Here is a 22,150-nt window from a genome sequence, read left to right as displayed (position 1 = left end):
GCTACTACAGCTTACACAGAAGAATTTGCTACAAATACAGTCAAATAGTAACAAACAAGGATTCCAAGTGCAATATTAAGTTAAATGCAGTAAAAACAGCTTCAATGTAACAGAAAGGCAGGCGAAATACAGTTGCTAGGTATTCAGATGTGGAAAGCAACAAAAAATATATTTAGTATCAAGAAAAGTCGCTTATTCAGCTCTCTGCAGCCTGGATTACTCTGCTGGCCCACGTGGAGTCTGTGCTGAGTAGGTACAAGCTGAAAGTTTTATACCAGGGGGCTGGAAAAAGATAGAAACTGGCCCAAACGACCAATAAACTACTAGTTACTGGCTGAAACCTCACAAAACTGGACAAAAGGCAGCTCAATGCTTCCCACTCCCACTGGTAAGCAAGGTAGCATCCCTTCCCCCAAATAAGGCAAGGAAACAGTACACAGGAACTACAACCAAAGCCCAGGAATCAGCAACTCTGAAACTGGACTAAACTAGTAAAGCAGGAAAAACAAGAGATATTTTTTTTTTTTTTCTTTTTTTTCACAAAACAGGCAGAAACAGGTACAGCAAACACTTATAAATGCTATGAATCAGCTACTACAGCTTACACAGAAGAATTTGCTACAAATACAGTCAAATAGTAACAAACAAGGATTCCAAGTGCAATATTAAGTTAAATGCAGTAAAACAGCTTCAATGTAACAGAAAGGCAGGCGAAATACAGTTGCTAGGTATTCAGATGTGGAAAGCAACAAAAATATACTTAGTATCAAGAAAAGTCGCTTATTCAGCTCTCTGCAGCCTGGATTACTCTGCTGGCCCACGTGGAGTCTGTGCTGAGTAGGTACAAGCTGAAAGTTTTATACCAGGGGCTGGAAAAGCTAGAAACTGGCCCAAAACGACCAATAAACTACTAGTTACTGGCTGAAACCTCACAAAACTGGACAAAGGCAGCTCAATGCTTCCCACTCCCACTGGTAAGCAAGGTAGCTTCCCTTCCCCGAAATAAGGCAAGGAAACAGTACACAGGAACTACAACCAAAGCCCAGGAATCAGCAACTCTGAAACTGGACTAAACTAGTAAAGCAGGAAAAACAAGAGATATTTTTTTCTTTTTTTTCTTTTTTTCACAAAACAGGCAGAAACAGGTACAGCAAACACTTATAAATGCTATGAATCAGCTACTACAGCTTACACAGAAGAATTTGCTACAAATACAGTCAAATAGTAACAAACAAGGATTCCAAGTGCAATATTAAGTTAAATGCAGTAAAAACAGCTTCAATGTAACAGAAAGGCAGGCGAAATACAGTTGCTAGGTATTCAGATGTGGAAAGCAACAAAAAATATACTTAGTATCAAGAAAAGTCGCTTATTCAGCTCTCTGCAGCCTGGATTACTCTGCTGGCCCACGTGGAGTCTTTAACCATATTTTCTTATAAGCCAAAAGGGCTATTGCAAAGAATGCACATTTACCATCCTCTTCCTCTACTCAGCCTACAACACCAACCATATACAAATTACTTTAAATACCATACAGAGATTTATCAACCTGTCTCCAGAGACAGGACACTACTAACATACCTACAAAAAGCGAATTGATACCAGTGACTGCTTTAATCCATTCTACAACTTTCTTTCATTGCATATAAAATATTGAGTAATGGTTTCTTCTCTTTCCTTGGAAGAAAACTGCAGACAAACATCATACTGCCTAAGAAGACCGACTGACAATATACTCTATACACCTGTTTTGGCCTTGCTGCTGGAGAAAAAAAAAGCTTCATTAAAATCAGGTCAGCTAACTGGAACCTGCTGAACTTGGACAAATAACTGAATACACTTAGTTCATCTTAAAGAAACACACAAGTACACCTGCTTTATTGGCAAAGGATAAACACTTTCACCAGTACTGTAATCTTTTCACTATATGCTTAAGACCTCTTTTCATTTTCTTAAAATAGTAACTTCTAACTGTGATTATTTACAAGAATGCATTCTGTTAATAGGTAATTTATTCAACACTGCTGTCTCTGCCTGGCAGGGTATATCTGAGTTTTGCACTTGCTAAACAGCAAAAGCACTGTGTAGATAATCAAGCAAGCAGTAATGCCTGACAGGGTATGTGTTAATTTGCAATTAATGCCCACCCAGGGGGGTTATGAGGTTTGACTCCACCCCTGGAAGGGCATTAATTACAGATTAACACATACCCTGGAGGGTATTATTGCGCTTAGGGAATGGTCTGTCTGTAAAATTGTTTTATTTTCTTAGTTATATCTTTGTATTAGTATATTATTATTTTATATATTTTTGATGTAAAATAATTCTGCCACGTAATGTTTCAAAGTTGCTATATTATATGTAACTGGTGTTTGAGGAAGTATTTTACATTCAAAATATATCATTTAAAAAAAAAATCTAAATATTTGCTTTATTTTTGGTCCCTTACTGCTAAAATGGTTTCTTGACAGTCTTTGGTGATTGAAGTCACTAAGTAATGACATACACTAGACTTTTGGACTTTATTTCCTTCAGAAAATTCGTGTTAACACAAATCCTGTTGTTTAACTTGCTTCTTAATTTTTTTTAAGTACAGGATTTAAAATCTGTTCCTATTTTTGAGCCTTTGTTCCCTCTTTATTTCAGGCTTTATCCAGATTTCCTGAGCTGAAAGGTCGAGAGGTACCCAAACCTCTTACCTGCTGCTGCCATTGTTTCATTGATCTCACTGTCTCTCCCTCTCTCACACAGACACCCCCCACCAACACACACTCACACTTACGTTTCAGAAAATGCATGCTAACACAAGTCCTATTATTGAAGCAACTTTGTGTTTTTTTTAAACAGGAATATGTTCCTATTTTAAGCATTTGTTCCTTTATTTTAGGTTTTATTCAATTAACTGCATCTAAGAGGTGAGAGGTACATAAACCTCCTGAATGCTGCTGCTGCCAGTGTTGGATCACTTTTGCTCTTCACTTTGTTTCTCTCATTCACACACACCTCGCTTTCATGCATGCAAGCACGTATTCACACACACAGAGAAACAGAAACACACACAGAAAGAGAAACATGTATACACACACACACTTGTTTCTGTTTTATTTAGTTTTGCACTCGCTAAACAGCAAAAGTGCTGTAAAATAATAGTTTGATCGATCTCACTTTCACTCACATGCATGCATACACTTACAACTACAGACATAAACACACACACTTTTTCTTTCAATTTTCTTTTCTTTCTTTCTTTTTTTTTTTTTTTTACACATTTTACACTCCCTAAACAGCAGAAGCGCTGCTTAGAGAACATAAAATAATGGTGGGAGTTAGTTTTTTTTTTATGTCCGAGCTCCATGGCTGCTTGATATGCTCGTTTTTCAGCGGGCATTACTTGTAGATTAATAGCCTATTGGAAAATGTTCATTCTCCATTCAGGGTGCTGATGTACAGTTCATCCATTCTCTAATGGTAGGTAAACAGACACTTAATGTTACTGTATGTACCACAGAGATAGTTTGAGTAATTAGATGTTGCTTGCATCTGTCTGCAGTGTACATACTGAACCAAATATAGATAGATCAGTTAGGTTAGATAGCTACATGCTTCAGTTCTAATTATCAATCTTTACTATTTTATCCACTGTCTGTCAAGTAACTGCTGGCACATTTTGGCATATGTATAAGTTGTTGTTGAACACTAGTGAGTATACCTCAGAAGTAAATCACCATGATTACATTGTAAGTTATTTTTGCTTGGTGTCTGGTACCAACTGTGTTTGTATATATGGTAAAGTAATTGTGTTCTGCATTTTATACAAAATGTGGTTTCATATTTTCTGTGCTGTCTGTTATTATAGTTAATGTTATGCACCCTTCTTATTGTGAAAGGGTCTTTAGATAAATTTACTTATCCAATTAACTAAGCTTTAAATAAAATAAAATAAATGGGTTTTTCATTTAGAATATTTATTTTTTTAATATTTACTTTGTGAGCATTAAAACTGCTTTTGTTACCTTTATTAGCCTTGATGTCCTTCAAGGATGCATCTGCAGTCCTTACAAATGGGTTGTCCTGTTGTCAGGCAGCCCTTCGGTCGGCCGGATTCCAAAGTCTGGGTCTGGCCTCGGCTGGTGTCGCACTTCACCCGACGTCATAGCTGCAATTCTTTGGGTATAAAGGCATCAGCCGACGCCATTTTCCTCAGTCTTTCTTGCCGCGTGGCGCCCGAAGCAGAAGCTGTTCGCAAGTGCCGGTCGGTCAGATCCAGAGATTACTACTACCGAATACTACTTCGAAGACTTCTAAAAAGCTAAGTACCCCGTTGGGGACTCCTTCTTGCCTCAGCCGATGTCAGAAAAAGTGAATAACTGTTTAACTTTTGGGAAACAAATACCTCATAAAGATTTCCACTCTTACTGCTTACCTTGTTTAGGCCCAGACCACGACGTAGCAACTTGTTTAGCCTGTGCTTCTTTCAACCGACGAACGCAGGCGTCGGTCGGAGTTTGCTGAACAGTTTTTCGGCTCAGATTTTGCGTACATAATGCCGTCGGATCCTCCGACTACTCAAATTGTTAAAAGCGCAAGAAAAGGACCGACACTCGCGGTCGCGGTTTCGGCGAAACGCGGTTAAGCAAACGAGTGTCTCGGTTTCAGCCGAAACCGAGCAAACGGTTCAATCTTCAGCTGAATCCATGACTACTACCGAGGCCCCTTCTACCCTAGCTGAATCGGCCTCTGAAGTTTTACCTACTACTGTGGTTTCACAAGATTTATCGGACACCATCCCTTTGGATGTTTCTACCCCAGCACGTGGTGCTGCTAGGCCTCCTGCAGCCATGTCTATAAAGGCCTTTGCCAGGGCTAAAGCAGCCAAAACTTCTAAGTCTGTGCCTGTTAAGCCCCCTACTCACAGGCCCAGTTCCAGTTCCCAAATGCTTACTCTGGCAGAGGATCTCATCTCTTTAATAAGGGGATCCCAATCTCACCCAGACAGGGCCTCTCAACCTCCAGAAAAGAGACCTAGAGCAGAGCCCCCTGAGCCAGTGTCCTCAGATGACTCTTCTGATGATTCAGACAATACAGACCATCCAGAGGCTCCTTTTTCTACTTATGAAGATTCCGATGCTGAAGAATCGATTCCTTCTGCTTCTCCACCAGAGGAATTTTCTTTTGGGGAAACTTTACATGCCATGAGAGAGCAATTCCAATGGCAGGGACAAGATTTCTCAGATTCAAGGAAAAGGCTTAGGACCTTTTTACACTTACCACAACATAGGCCTTTAGCTATACCTCCAGTTCTTCCTGTTGTGGATGATGCATTTAATGATGCTTGCACTGCTCCTGATACTTTACCTCCAGTCCCTGCTAAGCCCGATAGGTTCTACAGGGTCCCGGACACTCATCACCATTTATACAAGGCTCCTTTCGCAGATCCTGAGACTATTTCCCAGGGGCCTAAGGCAGTAGCTTCGACCTCAGCTAAAAACCCTCTCCCTTCTGAAAGGGAATCCAGGTCCTTAGAGAGATGGGGTAAAAAAGTATACACCTCTGCTACTCTCTCAGCTAGAGCATTGAACTGTCAGTTTCATATGATCCAATACCAAGAGTTTATGCTTGATCAGTTAACTAAGAAACTGTCCTCGGATGATTCTTTAGATAAGAAATATGTTCTAGAAATGGTAAATAACATTCAACAGGTTAGTAACCATTCCTTAAAATGTGGCTATGATGCACTGGAGGCTTCATTTAGATCAGCCATGACTGGCACAGTTATAAGAAGGCATGCATGGTTGAAAGAACAAGTATTGCTGGACCATGTTAAAGCAAAACTATTAGATGCTCCTATGGATAAGGTCAGTTTATTTGGTTCTCCTGCCCAACAGGTACTGAAGAAAATGGAAGAGAAGGCAAAATCTGTACAAACAGTGAAAGATTTCTTGCAGGTTCAGCCTCCAAGGTTTAGCACAGGAGTGTCCAACCCGCGGCCCGCGGGCCGCATGCGGCCCCCAGAGCTCTTCCATGCGGCCCGCGGCCCTTAAATTGAAATTTAACTTTTTTTTCCGTGTGTTTTCACGTCCGCGTCCTTCAGCTATTCTGCGCATGCACAAAATTACTTTTTTCACGTTTTTTTTCTTGCCATCGTCTTTCAGCTGGTATGCGCATGCGCCAAAACACCGTTCGGTCGTTTTTTTACATTTGCGGTGAAGGAAGGAGTGAGATCGCGGTGAAGAAGTTGGATTTACACACTGACTACATTCTACATTTATTTTACAGCAGTAAAAGGTAAGCTATAGTGGTCAGACTTGTTCTGGTTGTGTATTCTGTTAGCAGGAAGTTTTTGATAGTGCTCCATATTCACTTAATTATGCATAAGGTGTCTGACTTTGTTTATTTATTTAACATAAAAGTCCAACTTGGAACGAGCAACTTTTCAGTGGAGGCTCGGGGAGAAACGCTCCAGATGATCGTCTTTGAGCTGTGCCTTATGTTTTCATGGTTTCCCTGTAGTGTAAAACTTCCAGTATTTACCAAAACAGTGAGGAATGTAGTAACTAAGTATGGCAGACAAACGAGTTTCAGATTTCACGTATTTCGGACACTACAGAAAATACGTGCTAATGCAGAACCTGTTATTCTAACACCCAATACAGAAGACATTGTTACAATGCCCTTGGTTTTGAACCCGGCCACTGCCATTTTTTTCACTTGTCCCTCACTCCAGAGAAAACACAGAGTTGAGAAGTATGTTATATTTAATTAATGTGCGTGCGTTTGTGCTTGAAAGACTCCTATGTCAAATGGTCTTATTTTCTTAGTCTGCCTCTCTCTCTCTATAAAACGTGCCTACTGCATTCAAGCTAAACACTCCTGTTATTAAACTTAGTTATGCTCTCTGTTTTTAAAGAAATTGTTCTTATCTTATGCACTTTGTTTTTATTTATTTATTGAAATATAATTACTAGGTCCCTTCACTTGTGGTCCATCCACTCCCCGAAACCGAGGATCAGCTAAATGACAGGTAATTAGAACGGAGGTTATTATTTTGTAGTTCAGGGTGTTTAAAGCACGTTTATAAGTAGGGCAGAATTCAAAAGCAATCAGTTTATTAATAGTGAAGGAATATTACAGAGAAAGCTCTGAGTAAACCGTGATTCTCATCTGGCAAAGTTCTGTCATGTATTACTACTAGATATTGTGACATGGTTGGTTTTGATTTTGATAGTGCAAATGTGTTTAACGGGCAACATAAATGCTTGATGCCATGCTACTACTGAATGAGTAATCATGGCATCTTGTCTGGGTTTGGAGAATGCTGAAGTACATTTTATGATTATGAAAACAGCAGCGTCGTTTTAGCATCGTTTTTGTTATTGTACTTTTCTGAAGCTGATTTACAAACCGTCTTGGATCCGGCAGTTTTCGGGATATTCTGTTGTTTCACACACATGTGACCTTCAGAAGTGTTTTAGAATTGCATTACATTGTACATTCAGATGAATAATTTCATTTTCATGCCATCTGTGTTGATATCAATTTGGGCAAGTGCATCCTAGGAAAGAAGCGAGTCAGTTACAGTAAATTTAAAAGTTACTAAATGAGCAAATGGTAATTTAGAGTTTTAGAGTAGATATTAATGTAAACAAGACTAAGTTTGAGTATTGGCATATTACTATGTAGTGTAGTTAGTATAACAGAAACAAGAAAGTAAAATAAAAGAGCTTGAAGTTTTAAACTTTAAATTAAAACTTCAAGCTCTTTTATTTACTCTTGTTTCTGTTATAATTCTACGCGGAGGATACTGATAATAAGGTGGCTTCGGTTTTTTAGTCAAAGTTGCCATGAAATTGTACTTGCACGTGCATATAAGCATCACTGAAAGTGCGCGCAGAGGTCGCCATTACATTGTTTTCTGAGGTTAATATGGTATGGTAAGAGTTTCATTGGTGGTGTAGTTATTGCAAGAAGCTTGTTTGTTATCAGTACTTAATCTGTGTAGTTTATTAATTTCTTGTGTTACATCTTCGCAAATTTCGTAAATCTGTTGTAAGAAAGTTGTGGTTATACTTAGTACTCGGCGCTTAATATGTAATGCCCTGTTGGCGAAGCAGTTCATACTCTGGTGTTACAGAATGTTTTTTTCACCTATAACAAAATGATACTGTAATAATGCTAAAAAAAAAAAAGACACCCATGACTTACTGAAAGTGGTGGCACCATGCAATTAGCTGGTATATGGGATCAAGACCGGCTTTTGTTGAAGTAGAGCCCTAGCCTAGGCGAAGGAGTCCATGCGTGCTAACTTACGTTAACATGCGCCGCAACACTTTTAACAGGTGTAGGCATTAAGTCTAATTTTATTAAGCCTTTAGCCATCTTAAATGTTGCAGTTGTTTAATAATTTTAAACTAAGAAGTGGTTTCTGACTTGATGTTCACCTAAGCCGGCATGTACAAAGCGATCATTTCTTTCTTTTTTTTTAATTCCTTTGCAACTTCAGTTTCTTGAAGTTGCAGAAGAGATGCTGGACCTTTAAAAGGCTTTCTGTGCCTTTTAGCTGTTTGTATGTGTGCGAGTTCACACACACACACACACACACACACACACACACACACACACACACACACACACACACACACACACACACAGACACACACACATACACCAAGCTTCCATCTCCAAAGTGTGGGACGCTATCTGTCATAACGCGGGGAAAGAGTGGGACACGTAATAATAAAAATAGTGTTGCTGACTAACGTGATTAAGTATTAGTTACCATAGGTAGGTACACAAAAAATGTTACCACTGAATGCCTGACATATCCTTTCAATGAGGAGCGGCGAGATACATGGACTTAAGACTCACAGTGATGAATGAGTGGTGCAGCGATTAGCGTTGCCGCCTCATAGCAAGAGGTTCTCTGGTTTGAATTCTTGTCTGTGGTGCCTTATGTGCGGAGTCTGCGTGCCCTCCCTATGGTCGCATGGGAAAATGGCCCCAGGCGTGCGTGTATGCGCCTTCGGTACAAGGCTGGACGTGGGGCTGGCAACTCGACACCGTAAAACACCACTTCCAATCATGAGCGGAAAGGTGATACGCTGTGGCGACCCCTAAAAGCTAAAAGAAGAAGCAATGAATGGCTTACCCTTACACACACTCTCTCCGATAAATGGCTGTGGGGTGAACACATAAAGTCTCATCATTCCTGATATTGCCAGTGCCATATTTCAGGGACAGATTGCAAAGCTAGAAATAGAAGAATACATGAGCGCTTTGGACAACATATGGCCATTAAGGACATGATGGAAGACATGGAAACCAGCAAAATCACAGGTATGATCTCATACAAATTGAAAGGTTTGTACCTGTTAATTTTTTTTACAAATAAACTAAGATGTTAGATTTAACTGTTTTTTAAATAATTAGAATGAGATATTGAATTTTAGGGCATTATTATGCATTTATTAATTTATTTATTGTTCAAATTCACCTACAATACAGCCACATTAGACCGCATAAACCTGAGTTTTTTTTTTTTTTTTTCTTTGCTCTTCAGTTTATGTGAGACCTTTTTTTTGGTCCTCACTTGCCGTTTGCCCCCAGACCATTTCTGTTGACTCAATGCGGCCCTTGCAACTGAAAAGGTTGGACACCCCTGGTTTAGCAGGAACTGGCCTTCCAAAAATTGGTCCTTTCCAGACTCCTCTAAAACTCAGAGAGGCAGGAATAGGCGTTCAAGAGGCAGAAATCAATCCAGAGGAGGTGCCTACAGGGGACGCCAGTGGCAAGGTAACAACCAACGAGGCACAGACACCACCACTACCACTGCAACAGGACAATCACAGTGACTTGGTTTTGACACCGCCTACCAGGGAACAAATAGAAGCACCCTTAGACGGAAAGTTAGCATTATTTTCAAAAAACTGGCACTATATCACAAGAGACAAGTGGATTTTGCAAACTATAGACCAAGGCTACAGGTTTCATTTCCACACTTTACCAGGAAAAAGAGGAATGCCAAACCTACCACCAAATCAAAAGACAGAAGCTCTAAAACAAATAGCTCAATTAGCAAGGATGAGAGCTGTGGAAAAGGTACCACCTATGGAACAAGGCAAGGGATTTTACTCCAGACTCTTCCTAGTACCAAGAAAAGAGAAAAATTGGAGGCCTATTCTCGACCTGTCCGCTTTAAACACATTCATCATTGTTTCAAAATGCTGACCCTACAGCAACTACTTCCCATGCTGGGCAAGGAGTATTGGCTGGTGACTCTAGATCTCAAGGAGGCATACCTGCACGTCCCCATACGACCAAATTGCAGAAGATACCTCAGATTTCTTGCAGGATCAGAGCATTATCAATTCTCAGCATTGCCCTTTGGCTTATCTACTGCGCCCAGAGTGTTCACGAAATGCCTGGCATCAGTAATCGCTCACTGCAGGCTTCAGGGAATCCAAATTTATCCATACCTGGACGACTGCCTGATACAAGCGGACAACAAAAACAAGCTAACAGAACACTTACAAAGAGTCATTTGCTTACTACAGGCCCTGGGATACACAGTCAATATAGCAAAGTCAAGACTGATACCATCCCAAACAATAACCTTCTTAGGTACAGAATTGGACACAGTCAAACAGATGGCATTCCTAACTGCAGAAAAACAAGAACAACTTCCTCTCTACTTCTTGGCATTAACAAAGCAGAACAAACTAACAGCAAGGAAAGTACTGCAGGCCTTGGGCTTCATGGCATCCTGCATAATCCTGGTCCCCCATGCCAGACTACATATGAGAAAGCTACAGTGGTACCTAAAGAATTTATGGTCTCAACACAGGCACAGCTTAGAAACCGAAATACCACTAATTCCATGCCTGAAACAAGAGTTCCTATGGTGGGCTCAGACATGCCAGTCAAACCCAGGTTTGCCCTTCCACAGGATTCAACCAAGCCAAACCATCACAACGGACGCCTCAGACCTCGGTTGGGGGGCCCACATGCTGGGCAAGTGCATACAAGGCTTATGGACTCCAGAGCAGCTACACCTGCACATAAATCAAAAAGAAATGCTGGCAGTACAACTAGCAATCCAGAATTTCAGACCATTCCTCAAAGAAGGCCAGTTGATGATAAGGACAGACAACACCACAGTCATGTGGTACATCAACAAACAGGGAGGCACTCATTCATACCCTCTATGCCGAATGGCCCTGGACCTATGGAATATGGCTCTGAGTTACAACATTCAGTTACAAGCAATTTTTGTACCGGGAAAAGAAAACATCCTAGCCAGACATATTAAGCAGAACAACCTCGGATGCTCACGAATGGATGCTACACCCGGACATTTTCAAGGCCATCACAAAGAAATGGGGACTGCCACAAATAGACCTATTCGCATCCCCACTCAATCACCAGCTCAAGAAATTTTGCACAAGGACATACCACCCACTTGCTTGGAAGGTGGACTCTCTATCCTTCAGTTGGAAAGGCCTGACAGCATATGCATTCCCACCTCTTCCTTTGATGCACAAGGTGCTATTGAAAATCAAAGAGGAACGTCCAAGGATAATTTTGATAGCTCCAGATTGGCCAAGACAACATTGGTACCCATTACTAAGGAGCATGTCCCGGGGGAGAATGTGGACACTACCCCTGATTCCCTTGATGTTAACTCAGAGCGACTACAACATCCTGCATCCAAACCTGAAAACTCTGCAACTGACTGCCTGGAACATTACATAAGAGCAACTAACCCAGATTTATCCCAAAGGGTTAAAGACATTATCCTAGAGGCCCGCAGACCCTCAACAAGAAGGAACTATGCAGGAAAATGGAAAATTTTTCTCATTTGGAGTACCAAGAGGGGCAAAGATGTGTCAAAGGTAGACATTGCCAACATCCTGGAGTATTTGGCAGAGCTTTTCCATACAGGCCTGTCCTATTCCTCCATCAAAATACATGCATCAGCTATTTCTGCAGAATACAGCTTCGATCCACCTGTCTTTTCACATCCTCTACTCAGGCAGTTTCTTAGAGGAATTAAGAATGTAAAACCTCCTAGGAAACCACCATTGCCAGCATGGGACTTGAACTTTGTACTAGAAAAATTGACACTTCCCCCTTTCGAACCAGCAGCAACAGCAGATCTTCAACACCTATCCTGGAAAACTGCTTTCCTGCTGGCAATTACCTCAGCAAGAAGGGTTTCGGAACTACAGGCATTAATAGCAGTACAACCCTTCCTAATCTTCCACCAAGATAGAGTGTCCATGAGAACTAATCCTACATTTATGCCTAAGGTGGTATCCAGAGTGTCTTTAAACCAGGCAATCCACCTACCTACCTTCTTTCCCAATCCACAGAACAGGGGGGAAAGACTGCTGCATACCTTGGATGTACATAGACAGTTACGCTACTACCTGGACAGAACCAAGGGCAATAGAAAAACTGACCAGCTTCTGGTAGCATATGCAACAGGAAGGGAAGGAAAAGCAATTTCCAAACAGACAATCTCCAAGTGGACAGGAAATTGCATTAGATTCTGTTACTCCTACCATGGAAAGCAAATTCCACAGAACATAAGGCCTCATTCTACAAGGGCTACAGCCACTACCACAGCTTTCTTATGAGGAGTGGCTACCAAGGACATTATAGAGGCTGCTACTTGGACCTCCGTGCATACATTTGCCAAGCATTATAACTTACCTTTATACTCTAGATCCCGAGCAGGGTTTGCCACTGCTGTTTTGCAAGGGATCCTAACTACACCATAATTGCTTCTTCCTCCTCCCCTAGTTTGGCTATGGTATTCTACCCATTTGTAAGGACTGCAGATGCATCCTTGAAGGACATAGTACAGTTTTGTACCTACCATAAATGTAGATGTCCGAACAGGATAGCATCTGCAGTCAGGATTACCCACCCTCCTTCCCCTCTGTGGTACTCCTAGGGTATTTGCCCACCTAATAGCTAGCTGGGGGGGGGGTCTCTTATGGTGTATTTGTTTGTATATATGTACATACATGATAATTTTATGTGTTTGCCTTCTACTATTTGGAAACATTGGCATTTATCCAAAAATTTAGCTTTCCAAGAGGGCAACTGGCATCTGGGGCAAGAAACACTGAGGAAAATGGCGTCGGCTGATGCCTTTATACCCGAAGAATTGCAGCTATGACGTCGGATGAAGTGCGACACCAGCCGAGGCCAGACCCAGACTTTGGAATCCGGCCGACCGAAGGGCTGCCTGACGACAGGACAACCCATTTGTAAGGACTGCAGATGCTATCCTGTTCGGACATCTACATTTATGGTAGGTACAAAACTGTACTTTTGTGGTGTTATCTGATATGATTATTTTGAAATAAATTAGTTCAGTGAGTTGGCAGACTCATTAAGTTTTATACAGTACGTCCATCCATCCATCCAAAAACTCTTTCCCCATTTTTGCATATATGGTCTATATTAATACATCTAAACTCAGTCACTCACTAAACTCAGAGCATTGTTTTATTTTTTTTTCTGTTTTTTCAGTGTTTTGTGCTTTTAGATTAAATGGTTTCGGATGTCTTGAGCTTAGGCTAAGTGAGTTTAGGTGCATCAGTTTTGCACATACTTTGAAGTGGATTTTTTTTTCTGTCTTATCTTAATTGTTCCACTGCTGACTATTGAGATGCATTGTCCATTCCCCACTGGGGTGGGAACTCCTCTGCCCATTTGTTCCTCAGTGGGGCATAAGCCACTGGAACCCATTCATTCCTGTGTTGGGGTAGAGTTAGCTGTGGCATAGCCATTACCAAGGCATCTGTGAAGGAAGTTACTGTATTTCCGTTACCACTCCTGCTGGTGATTTGAGCACCTGAATTACTGAGAGACACATGTGACCCTGCTGCCATATACTCATCCTATAAAGGTTAGTGTTACTGCCTTGATTGGCCTCACCCACATACCTCCTCGATGTGACCCTGCTGCGATATACGCATCCTATAAGGGTTAGTTTTACTGCTTGATTGGCCTCACCCACATACCTCCTCGATTGATCTGCTTCAGGCAACAGCCTTGTACTTTTGCCCTGAAGTGACAGTTCTTATCTGGAGTTACCTGGTGGGTGTGCTGACAAAAGATCACAACTCTTCTACCCTCACCCTACTCCTTCCAGCATCTGACCCGCTATTCGAACTTGGTTGTGGGTTGCAGTCAGGACTTTATCCCCATGTACCACAGAGATAGTATCACCTTTGCTAGTTAAAAATTCCACCATAAAGTGAATAAAACTGATAAGAACTATATGCTGAAGAATAACTGTTAAGAACCAGATCTACACTTGTTCTTCATAAGATGGTCTACCTTATAGGTAAGCTGGCAAAAGAAGACAGTACTCCAGATTAATATTTGTAAGTTTTACGGACAATGAGTTAAGAAACATTGCTCAGAAGTGCATTTAGTATCTAAACGTAAGTGTATTTGGTTATGCACTGTGTCTATGTTTGATCCCTCTTTACCCTTTGTAAACCTTAATAAGACTTGAAAAAAAATTAACAAACCTATATTAAGTGGATACTAAATTCAGAAACATCACCAAGTACCAATTAAATTAGTTTCTTTTTATTTAGAACCTCTACTATAAAGTTGCATATTTTCTTAATATAATGTTCATTCTTTATGTCTTTATCTTAGAAATTATTTAGCATGTGCAGTCTCTGAGATCAGAATTATTCTTGGGCCAAGACTTTTGATTTACATTCTTATTTTTTTAATTTTACAGGGCCTATACTTCTGTCTGAGATATGACACTGTGATGCATACAGAATATTACTCAGCTGCAATGAACTTATAGCACAGATAAAGGAGACCATTAATGTAGCCTTTAAAAGTGCTGCACTTCACAGCTGTATTTTTAATTGTGCAGACCATCCATTTTTGAAGCCGTAGACGACCTTAGATGTTCTAAATCCTGGAAAGACTGAAGAAAACTGTATCAACAGGATCATTGTTGTAGAAACAATTAATAAAAGTAAAAACTAGCATCATTATCTGTCTTTGTGACAGCTGCTAAGGGATAAAACAATTTCTTCAAAGTGAGATACTGTTATCTACCTATGGGCTACTTGGCAAACTCAACATTTATTCAGAATTACCTCCAGAAGTATGTTGGTTATTTAGATTACAGGCCATGAAGTGCATGGTTCTTGCTAATTTGCTACCTGAAATGGAAAGTAGCCACTAGCAGTGTAATGCTACAGTACAGAACAGATAATAACTTAAAGGTAAAGGCACCTTACTGCAAAAATCTTTGACTGGATCACTTCTTGTTGACAAGTCTCTCTCAGACAATGACATAATTATTTTTGCTTCACCAGTTCACGTATCACCATGGATGTACCTCGCTCATCTTTCACTGCATATACAAGTCTGCTGCCTCCAAAAAAAGACTGCACCTACATGAGTTGCTATTGGTAGGTACCCCTACCAGAATTAATCCAGAGAGCGTGTATAATGAGCATAGTTTTTTAAACAGGTTACCTTTTGACTGATGGCGTGTATTTAGTAGTTTTACTTTTGTTTCTTTGTCACTTTGCTGTGTGAAGATCTTAGTAGATAGTAATGTTGGCATAGCTGTTAAACCGCCAGCCTAGCCTTGTAGTTTAACATAGAGAGTTATGATTGGGTCACTGATCAAAACCAACTTGTTAATATGCTTGTAAAATTTGATTTAAGCAAGTCAAAATCAGAGTGAAGCTTAAGAAACATTTTTTTTAATCATTTTAGGAACATATTAATAAACAGTTATAGCCAGCTCCTTTGGCATAGTAAAGCCCTGATAAAGACCCAAGTGACCCAAGTTTAGGCTGAGGTGCCTGTTGGAGCTGGCATGAGGGATGAGAGTACTGACAAAGCTAAAGACGTCTTGCCAGTCTTCAGGAGAGGAGGAGGGCTATGTGCTCATCAGCGGTGGAGACTAAGGATGCTTGACTACCTGGGGGCAGGGCCAATTGATTGTCAGTTGTAGTTGTGACATATATCATAGTGGCATATTGCATGACATCTCTTTGGATGAAAATGGGCATGCTCAGGTATTTGGACTATACAGGTAGAGGTGGGAGATCAAATGCCTATGATTGGAAGCAGTTCTTAAATCTTCCTACATGTGACAAAAACTTAACTGACCCAATGTATTACAAGTTAAAAAGTATGGGAGTGCAAAGTGTCTAATGGTTTAAAAAGCTGTTAAACATTTCATATTGCTACAAAAATGGTGGGCAGAAGCAGTTGTCAGCTGCCTGTACGTTCTGTGTTGGCTGCAGTTTGTGTGAATCTGACAGCTAACAAGGTTCATACATTTGAACTTCAGTGTAACACTGGGTCTTTATTGATATCTGAGCATAATTAGCATTCTTCATATATGTGTTACTTCATATTCCTTTTTCTGATCTTCTTTGTGAGCAGTAGTACTTGTAACGTTTTCTCTTTTGTGACAACATGGTTTGTCATGTAATTATGTCATTTTTTATTAAATTTTTAATATAAAACTGGAACTACAGAACAACAAATTAAAAAAAAAGTGTAAAACAGTAACAGATTTGTATTAAATAAAACAAATAATGTGACTGTAAAAGAAAAAAGGATAGAAACGGAGAAAGAATAAAAAAAAAAAAGATAAGGAAAACAACCAAAACAAGCTAAAATCAAGTATAGCATTTAGAAGCGATATAATCTAGTATAAAGTAGATTTTTTTAGTGTCCCAGTGTCCGTATATATTTAGCATTTTGCTTCCATCATCTGTGTATTAAAAATTCAGGAATGGGAGAAGCTTTCCAAATCTTGAGAATCGTCTTTGGTTGACCATTGAAGCTAGACTTATTTAAATAAAATAATCCAACAGTCTAAACAACGAAGCAAACCTGTAGAAGGACCATAAAAATAAACTTCAAGCATGTTTATTAAAACAAACCCAGTGCACAGGAACAGGTAAGCACTTTCACAGTTAGCTTTCATCAGACCAAAATATTGCAAACCCCATAACCAAGTTTAAATACAACAACCTGGCCAATCAAACTGCATGATTAAAATCACATGTCAGAAAAATCACATGATGAAAAGCATTGGGTTGTACCTTAAGCACATATTGAGTACAAACATGAATTCGTAACTAAATTTCACCATAAAAACACAAAATACATTTTATAAAAGAAAATAAAAATATAAAATGTATGTATTGGAGATGTCATGGAAATACTTCGCCAAAGAGGGGGGGTGGGCCGCCCTAAACCCTACCTCGGATGTGTCTGTGTTCCTGGAGGCATTTGGCATGGGCCCATCTACCGCCTAGGTGTCCCCCCCCCCCCACTGATCCACTGATGGACCTTATTACATCTAGGGCATGGAAGGAACCAGACACCATGGAGCCAATTCCGAAAAGACCTGATCAAGTCCTTAGCCCCCTACAGGACAGATTCAGCTGTAGTAAGGGGTCCCCAGTAGATGCTATGGTGGTGGCAGCTGCCATCAAGAAAGAGCTTGCTCAGGAGAGCTCTACGGTCCATCCTCCTGACAGAGAGCCGCAGATGGATCGTCTGGGGAAGCGAGTTTGTGCTTCAGCCACTTTTTCCATAAGGGCGCTGAACTATATGGCGCATGTTATTCGACTTCAGCGAGACTTGGTCAAGGAGGTCGCTGAGTCGCCCCCAGACTCCTCGTCGGCAGAGAACATGAAAATGTTCTCTACGTACATGGCCACTCTCAAAGAAGTTGCGAATACGTCCATGTGTTTCCTTTCCCATGCCACGGAAGGGGCCGCTAGGGCGGCCAGGTCCAGCGTTGCCATGAGGCGCATGCCTGGCTTCGACTATGTCAGTTCTCGGAACCCTTTAAGGTGTCCTTTGCGTGGGCGTGGCTAGGATGCTGAACTGATAGCTGCACTTCATTTCAGCTCTCTTACCTCAATACAATTCCTGACAGGAATTTTACAAAATAATATTTAATTTGAAGACATTTTTGTTACTAACTTATTTCTAATAACTCTGAGCATCTATAAGAAAAATTTTTTTGTCAGAACTTGAATAATTCCTGTCAAATTAATTACTGGAAAATCAGCACCAATATCAGCTTTACAGCATGAGTCATCTAAGGAATACAGCACAAGACTCTTCTCTCAAAAAAGACCTGTAGTCTCTCATTACAAATATACAGGAACTTACAATAAAAATCGACAAGATGGACAATAAAATAGATACTTTTAAAGAAAAGTGCTCACAACAATTGGAACAGCTTCAAGAAATGTTTACACAGCAGAAAGGACAGATATCACTTATTGAACAGTCATTAAGTGACATTGACACTAGAGTCCAAATAGAAGAACAACAAACTGAATTCTTACTTCAACAGAGCACATATTTACTAGAAAAGCTTGATGATATGGAAAATCGAACAAGAAGAAATAATATTAGAATATATGGTCTACCAGAAAAATCTGAAGGGGACAATATGATAAACTTTCTTACCACCTGCATACCAGATGTAACAAAAATACCTGAAGCTCTTTCATATGGTATAGAACGGACGCATAGATCACTAGCAGCTTCTGGAAATGCTTCTTCTCCGGGTAAGAACAAGCCGAGATCTATAATTGTGAGACTTTTTTTCTACACAAGATAAAGATCTTATATTAAGAAATGCTTGGGCATATTCTCCCATCAAATACAATGATTCATTAATAAGATTTGACAATGATTATGCTACAAAGGTGGTTTCAAAAAGAAAAGAATTTCTACCAATAATAAAAACCTTGAAGGAAAAGCAACTGAAAGTCCATCTTTTATTCCCAGCAAGACTGAAAGTTTTTCTACCAAATGGAATAAAAATCTTTGAAGCAGTAGATTCAGCAATAAAATACCTTACCAACAACAACATCCTAACACATGAAGAATCTATGGACTGGACAATAAGTACACCAAAGAGAAATGCTGAAGTAAATAATTGGAAAACTGTTGAGCAAAAGAAAAAAAAACTAAAGGACAAATAATCTTACATATGTTATATTCTGTAAAAATCTAAATAATAATACTAACAACAAAAGAAAAGTTCTTACTGTCTTCAAGTTACACCAAAACATGTACTGTTTTCAATTATATTTTAAATGTCAAAATTAGCATAAATGTAAATACATTTATCTCAAATCACATCAATATACTAAGCATAATTTAAACATTACTCTATTTGTCATTATTATCCATTTTCATATTCTTAATCAGAGTATTAATGTTCCCAAATATTTATTTATTTATTTATTTATTTATTTTCTCTTTGTGTTTTGTTGTTTTTATTTTTCCTCTTCTTTTTATAAAATCTTCATTAACTTATAATATTTTAATCAGTATATGGTTATATTGCTTAATAGGTATAGTAATGGCTGCTATATAACTTATTATCAGTTACATCCCTGACAGCATTACTTTTTATAAGTTAAAAGTGTCCCTGTTTGGATAAATGCTAATGCTGGGCAGAAATGTGTTGCTTTTGAAATGAAGTATTTCAGTTAGGATGTATCATAAGACTACTTTAAATAATCTTAAAAGATGTTCTGCCTTTGACCCATATGCACATACTGATATAGTCCAGTGAAAAAATATGTTTTAAGTGATATTTTGAGGCTATATGTCAGGTGTGTTGTGGCTCTGGACATCCAGAGTTAAAAGATGCTTGTGACTAGCTTAGATATCCTGTTGTCTTTTCTTTTGTAGAGAAATATGGCATAACATGTTTAAAATGCAAAGTTTGATAGTTGTGAACACTACTCCGCAAACTAGAGTGCTCGCGTGCACACTACATGAGTTTGTCACCAAGTAAGAGAAGGGAAAAGAAAAAAACACATACCTTTTCCCGCTTGGTTCTCGAGACAATTTAACAGCCACAGACATCACTAGAAGCTTGAGTTACTTATTGCTTGTCGCATTTACTTGTGTACGCCATCCCCTGACTCTTTCTAATTGACGTCTAGTCAGAAAATAAGCTAGGTTCACATTTAAAGATACAGAAACCTAAATTCCTTCTAAGGAAATGTAAATAATATAAAAGGTTCATATAAATATACACAGATATATATTTTTTAAGCACTTTCAGTTTATGGCTACTGATGTCATCTAGCACCTTGATAGATAAGGACATATATCTGCTTGTCTTTCTGTCAGTTTAGATTTCCAGACATTTTAGCTATCCCTTACTATGTTTTATACAGCAGAGTTTAAAGAGCAGAAATTAATCATCAGCAAATAAAATCACTGCTGTTTTACACATTCTCTAAAGAAACTAGTAAATGTCAAGCAACTGACAGGTTTATTTTAAGGAAAATTGCCATTTCCCACACTGGTGCTCCTACAAAATACTACTAATGTCCTGCTACCAAAATATGCCCTCAAGTGGACAAATGGGATGCAACAAGAAGGTTAAATGTACATTTAGCAAAACAAACATTTAAATAACAGTATAATATACTAGCTAGAGAAAGTAAAAGCAATAATTATATAAACAACTATAATAAGTAACATAACAACAGTGGATTTAACCCAATGTGTCAATTATACAATATTTATATCCCATATATCTTTGAACTTTGACGAAGCATCTGTGTTCTACACACATATTGTATTAAATCTAATTTGAGTAGAAGAGGGAGAGGCTTAGCCCACACCCTAATTTATTACTAAGTTACCATGCATTATGAACATACATTGTGGCAGGTACTCAACGAGCTATCCATCCTTAGATGGCTCATGCTGTTCCCATTTGCTCATCTGAATAATGACTGCGGCTGTACTCTTCTTATTATATTACCTGGCTGTGGCTTCACCCTTCTTATAATATTACCTGGCTTTTTACATTATCAAGAATGACACAATACTAGTGTATGCGGGTATATCATGTTACTGTTAGTGTAAACAAAAATGCTTGACAATGCAACTGTAATTCTTAAACCTTTCTACAGACAAATGTATTGTCTAGCAGTTGAGAGCCTGATTGTTCCTAATCAGCAGACCTGTATTTTCATGTTCCAGTATGACTACATGAAAATACGCCAATATTAGTCTGCAAGTTTAGTAAGCAGTAAATTCATTGGGGATTAATTCGAGGGGACACTTATATTATAGCTAAAGCACTTGACATGTGATAAATGTATCCTCTCAATGATGTGTTCTATCTAGTCATTAACTATAAAACAACTTTTCCGAGAAATATTGTTGTAATGCCAGTTAATTATTTGAATTAAATATTTCTATATACAGTCATAAAGCAATTACCAGGATAAATAATACTCTTGCAGTGCATGGATCACCATATCTATCCTCTGATGTTAGAGGAAAAACAAGCTTCTTAAACACCTTTTTGACATAATAAAGGTGTTACCCCATAGTTTAAATACATTTTGTCTATTTACTGCAAAATGGGTTAGGAATTTTAACCTGTAACATTTTCATACATAATAGTTTAAATCTTAGCAGCTTCCATTATTTTGATATGTTCTCCAGTATACTTTTATTCAGTCATAAGATTAAATTACTGGTGTTAAGCAAGTCAAAATTATATCTCCAGCACTTATTGTCAGCAGATAAACTCACTGGTTAAGTGTCAGTCTAAGCTGTAAGAGTTAATATGTGATATACATAGATGTTTGCTTTAAAAATCTGGTCAAGTGCACTGCAGTTTTACCTCTGTACTGTGTCAGTTTTGATTATACAAAGTCCCTCTGAAAGTTGATAGAGGTGTTAACAACAAAACACTCAATAAAGTAACAACATTATAAGTAGTCTCTTGGATAAGGGAGATGTCTAAATTGTGATCTTGTTGTCTCCAGCCATGGGAATTGTCTTTGAAAAGCTGAAAAATGAAATCAGAGGAACATATTTAATGTCTACTAAAGAAATATTAATATACTTGTACATTGTATTGCATTTCAGTTTATGTTAAACATGAAATATGATGTGATTTCAGAATTATTCATGTTTTTATTCCAATATGACTTTGCAAATATTAATTTAAACACTGGTTTCGGACTTGAGTAGTCTAAAACAATTGCACAACAATGGTATTGTATTATATAGTAATGTCAGTAAATAGTTTTCAACAGATGTATGAAATATACAGTTATAG

The 22,150-nt window shown here is 38.9% G+C and overlaps 1 protein-coding gene across 3 annotated transcripts in view; it reads left to right on the top strand.

Moving 5' to 3' along the window:
* NTAQ1 (N-terminal glutamine amidase 1) overlaps positions 1-22,150 on the top strand; it is an 868,727-nt gene that overhangs the window by 107,644 nt on the left and 738,933 nt on the right. The window contains exons 2-3 of one of the 3 annotated variants that reach the window (XM_044066585.1): positions 14,771-15,272; positions 15,366-15,461. The exons of 1 other annotated variant lie outside the window; for it this stretch is intronic. In XM_044066585.1, the coding sequence (XP_043922520.1) occupies positions 15,379-15,461 (83 nt within the window). In that variant the 5' untranslated portion in view covers positions 14,771-15,272; positions 15,366-15,378. Of the gene's footprint in view, positions 1-14,770; positions 15,462-22,150 lie in introns of all 3 variants that reach the window. One more of the 3 variants, XM_044066583.1, reaches the window with a different exon arrangement.

The sequence above is a fragment of the Protopterus annectens genome, chromosome 3.part1 (genome assembly GCF_019279795.1).
Source record: "Protopterus annectens isolate FY-2018-M chromosome 3.part1, PAN1.0, whole genome shotgun sequence".
Classification (NCBI taxonomy): domain Eukaryota; kingdom Metazoa; phylum Chordata; order Ceratodontiformes; family Protopteridae; genus Protopterus; species Protopterus annectens.
Note: the sequence above shows the minus strand (reverse complement) of the source record. Positions and strands in the feature narration are given on the sequence as shown.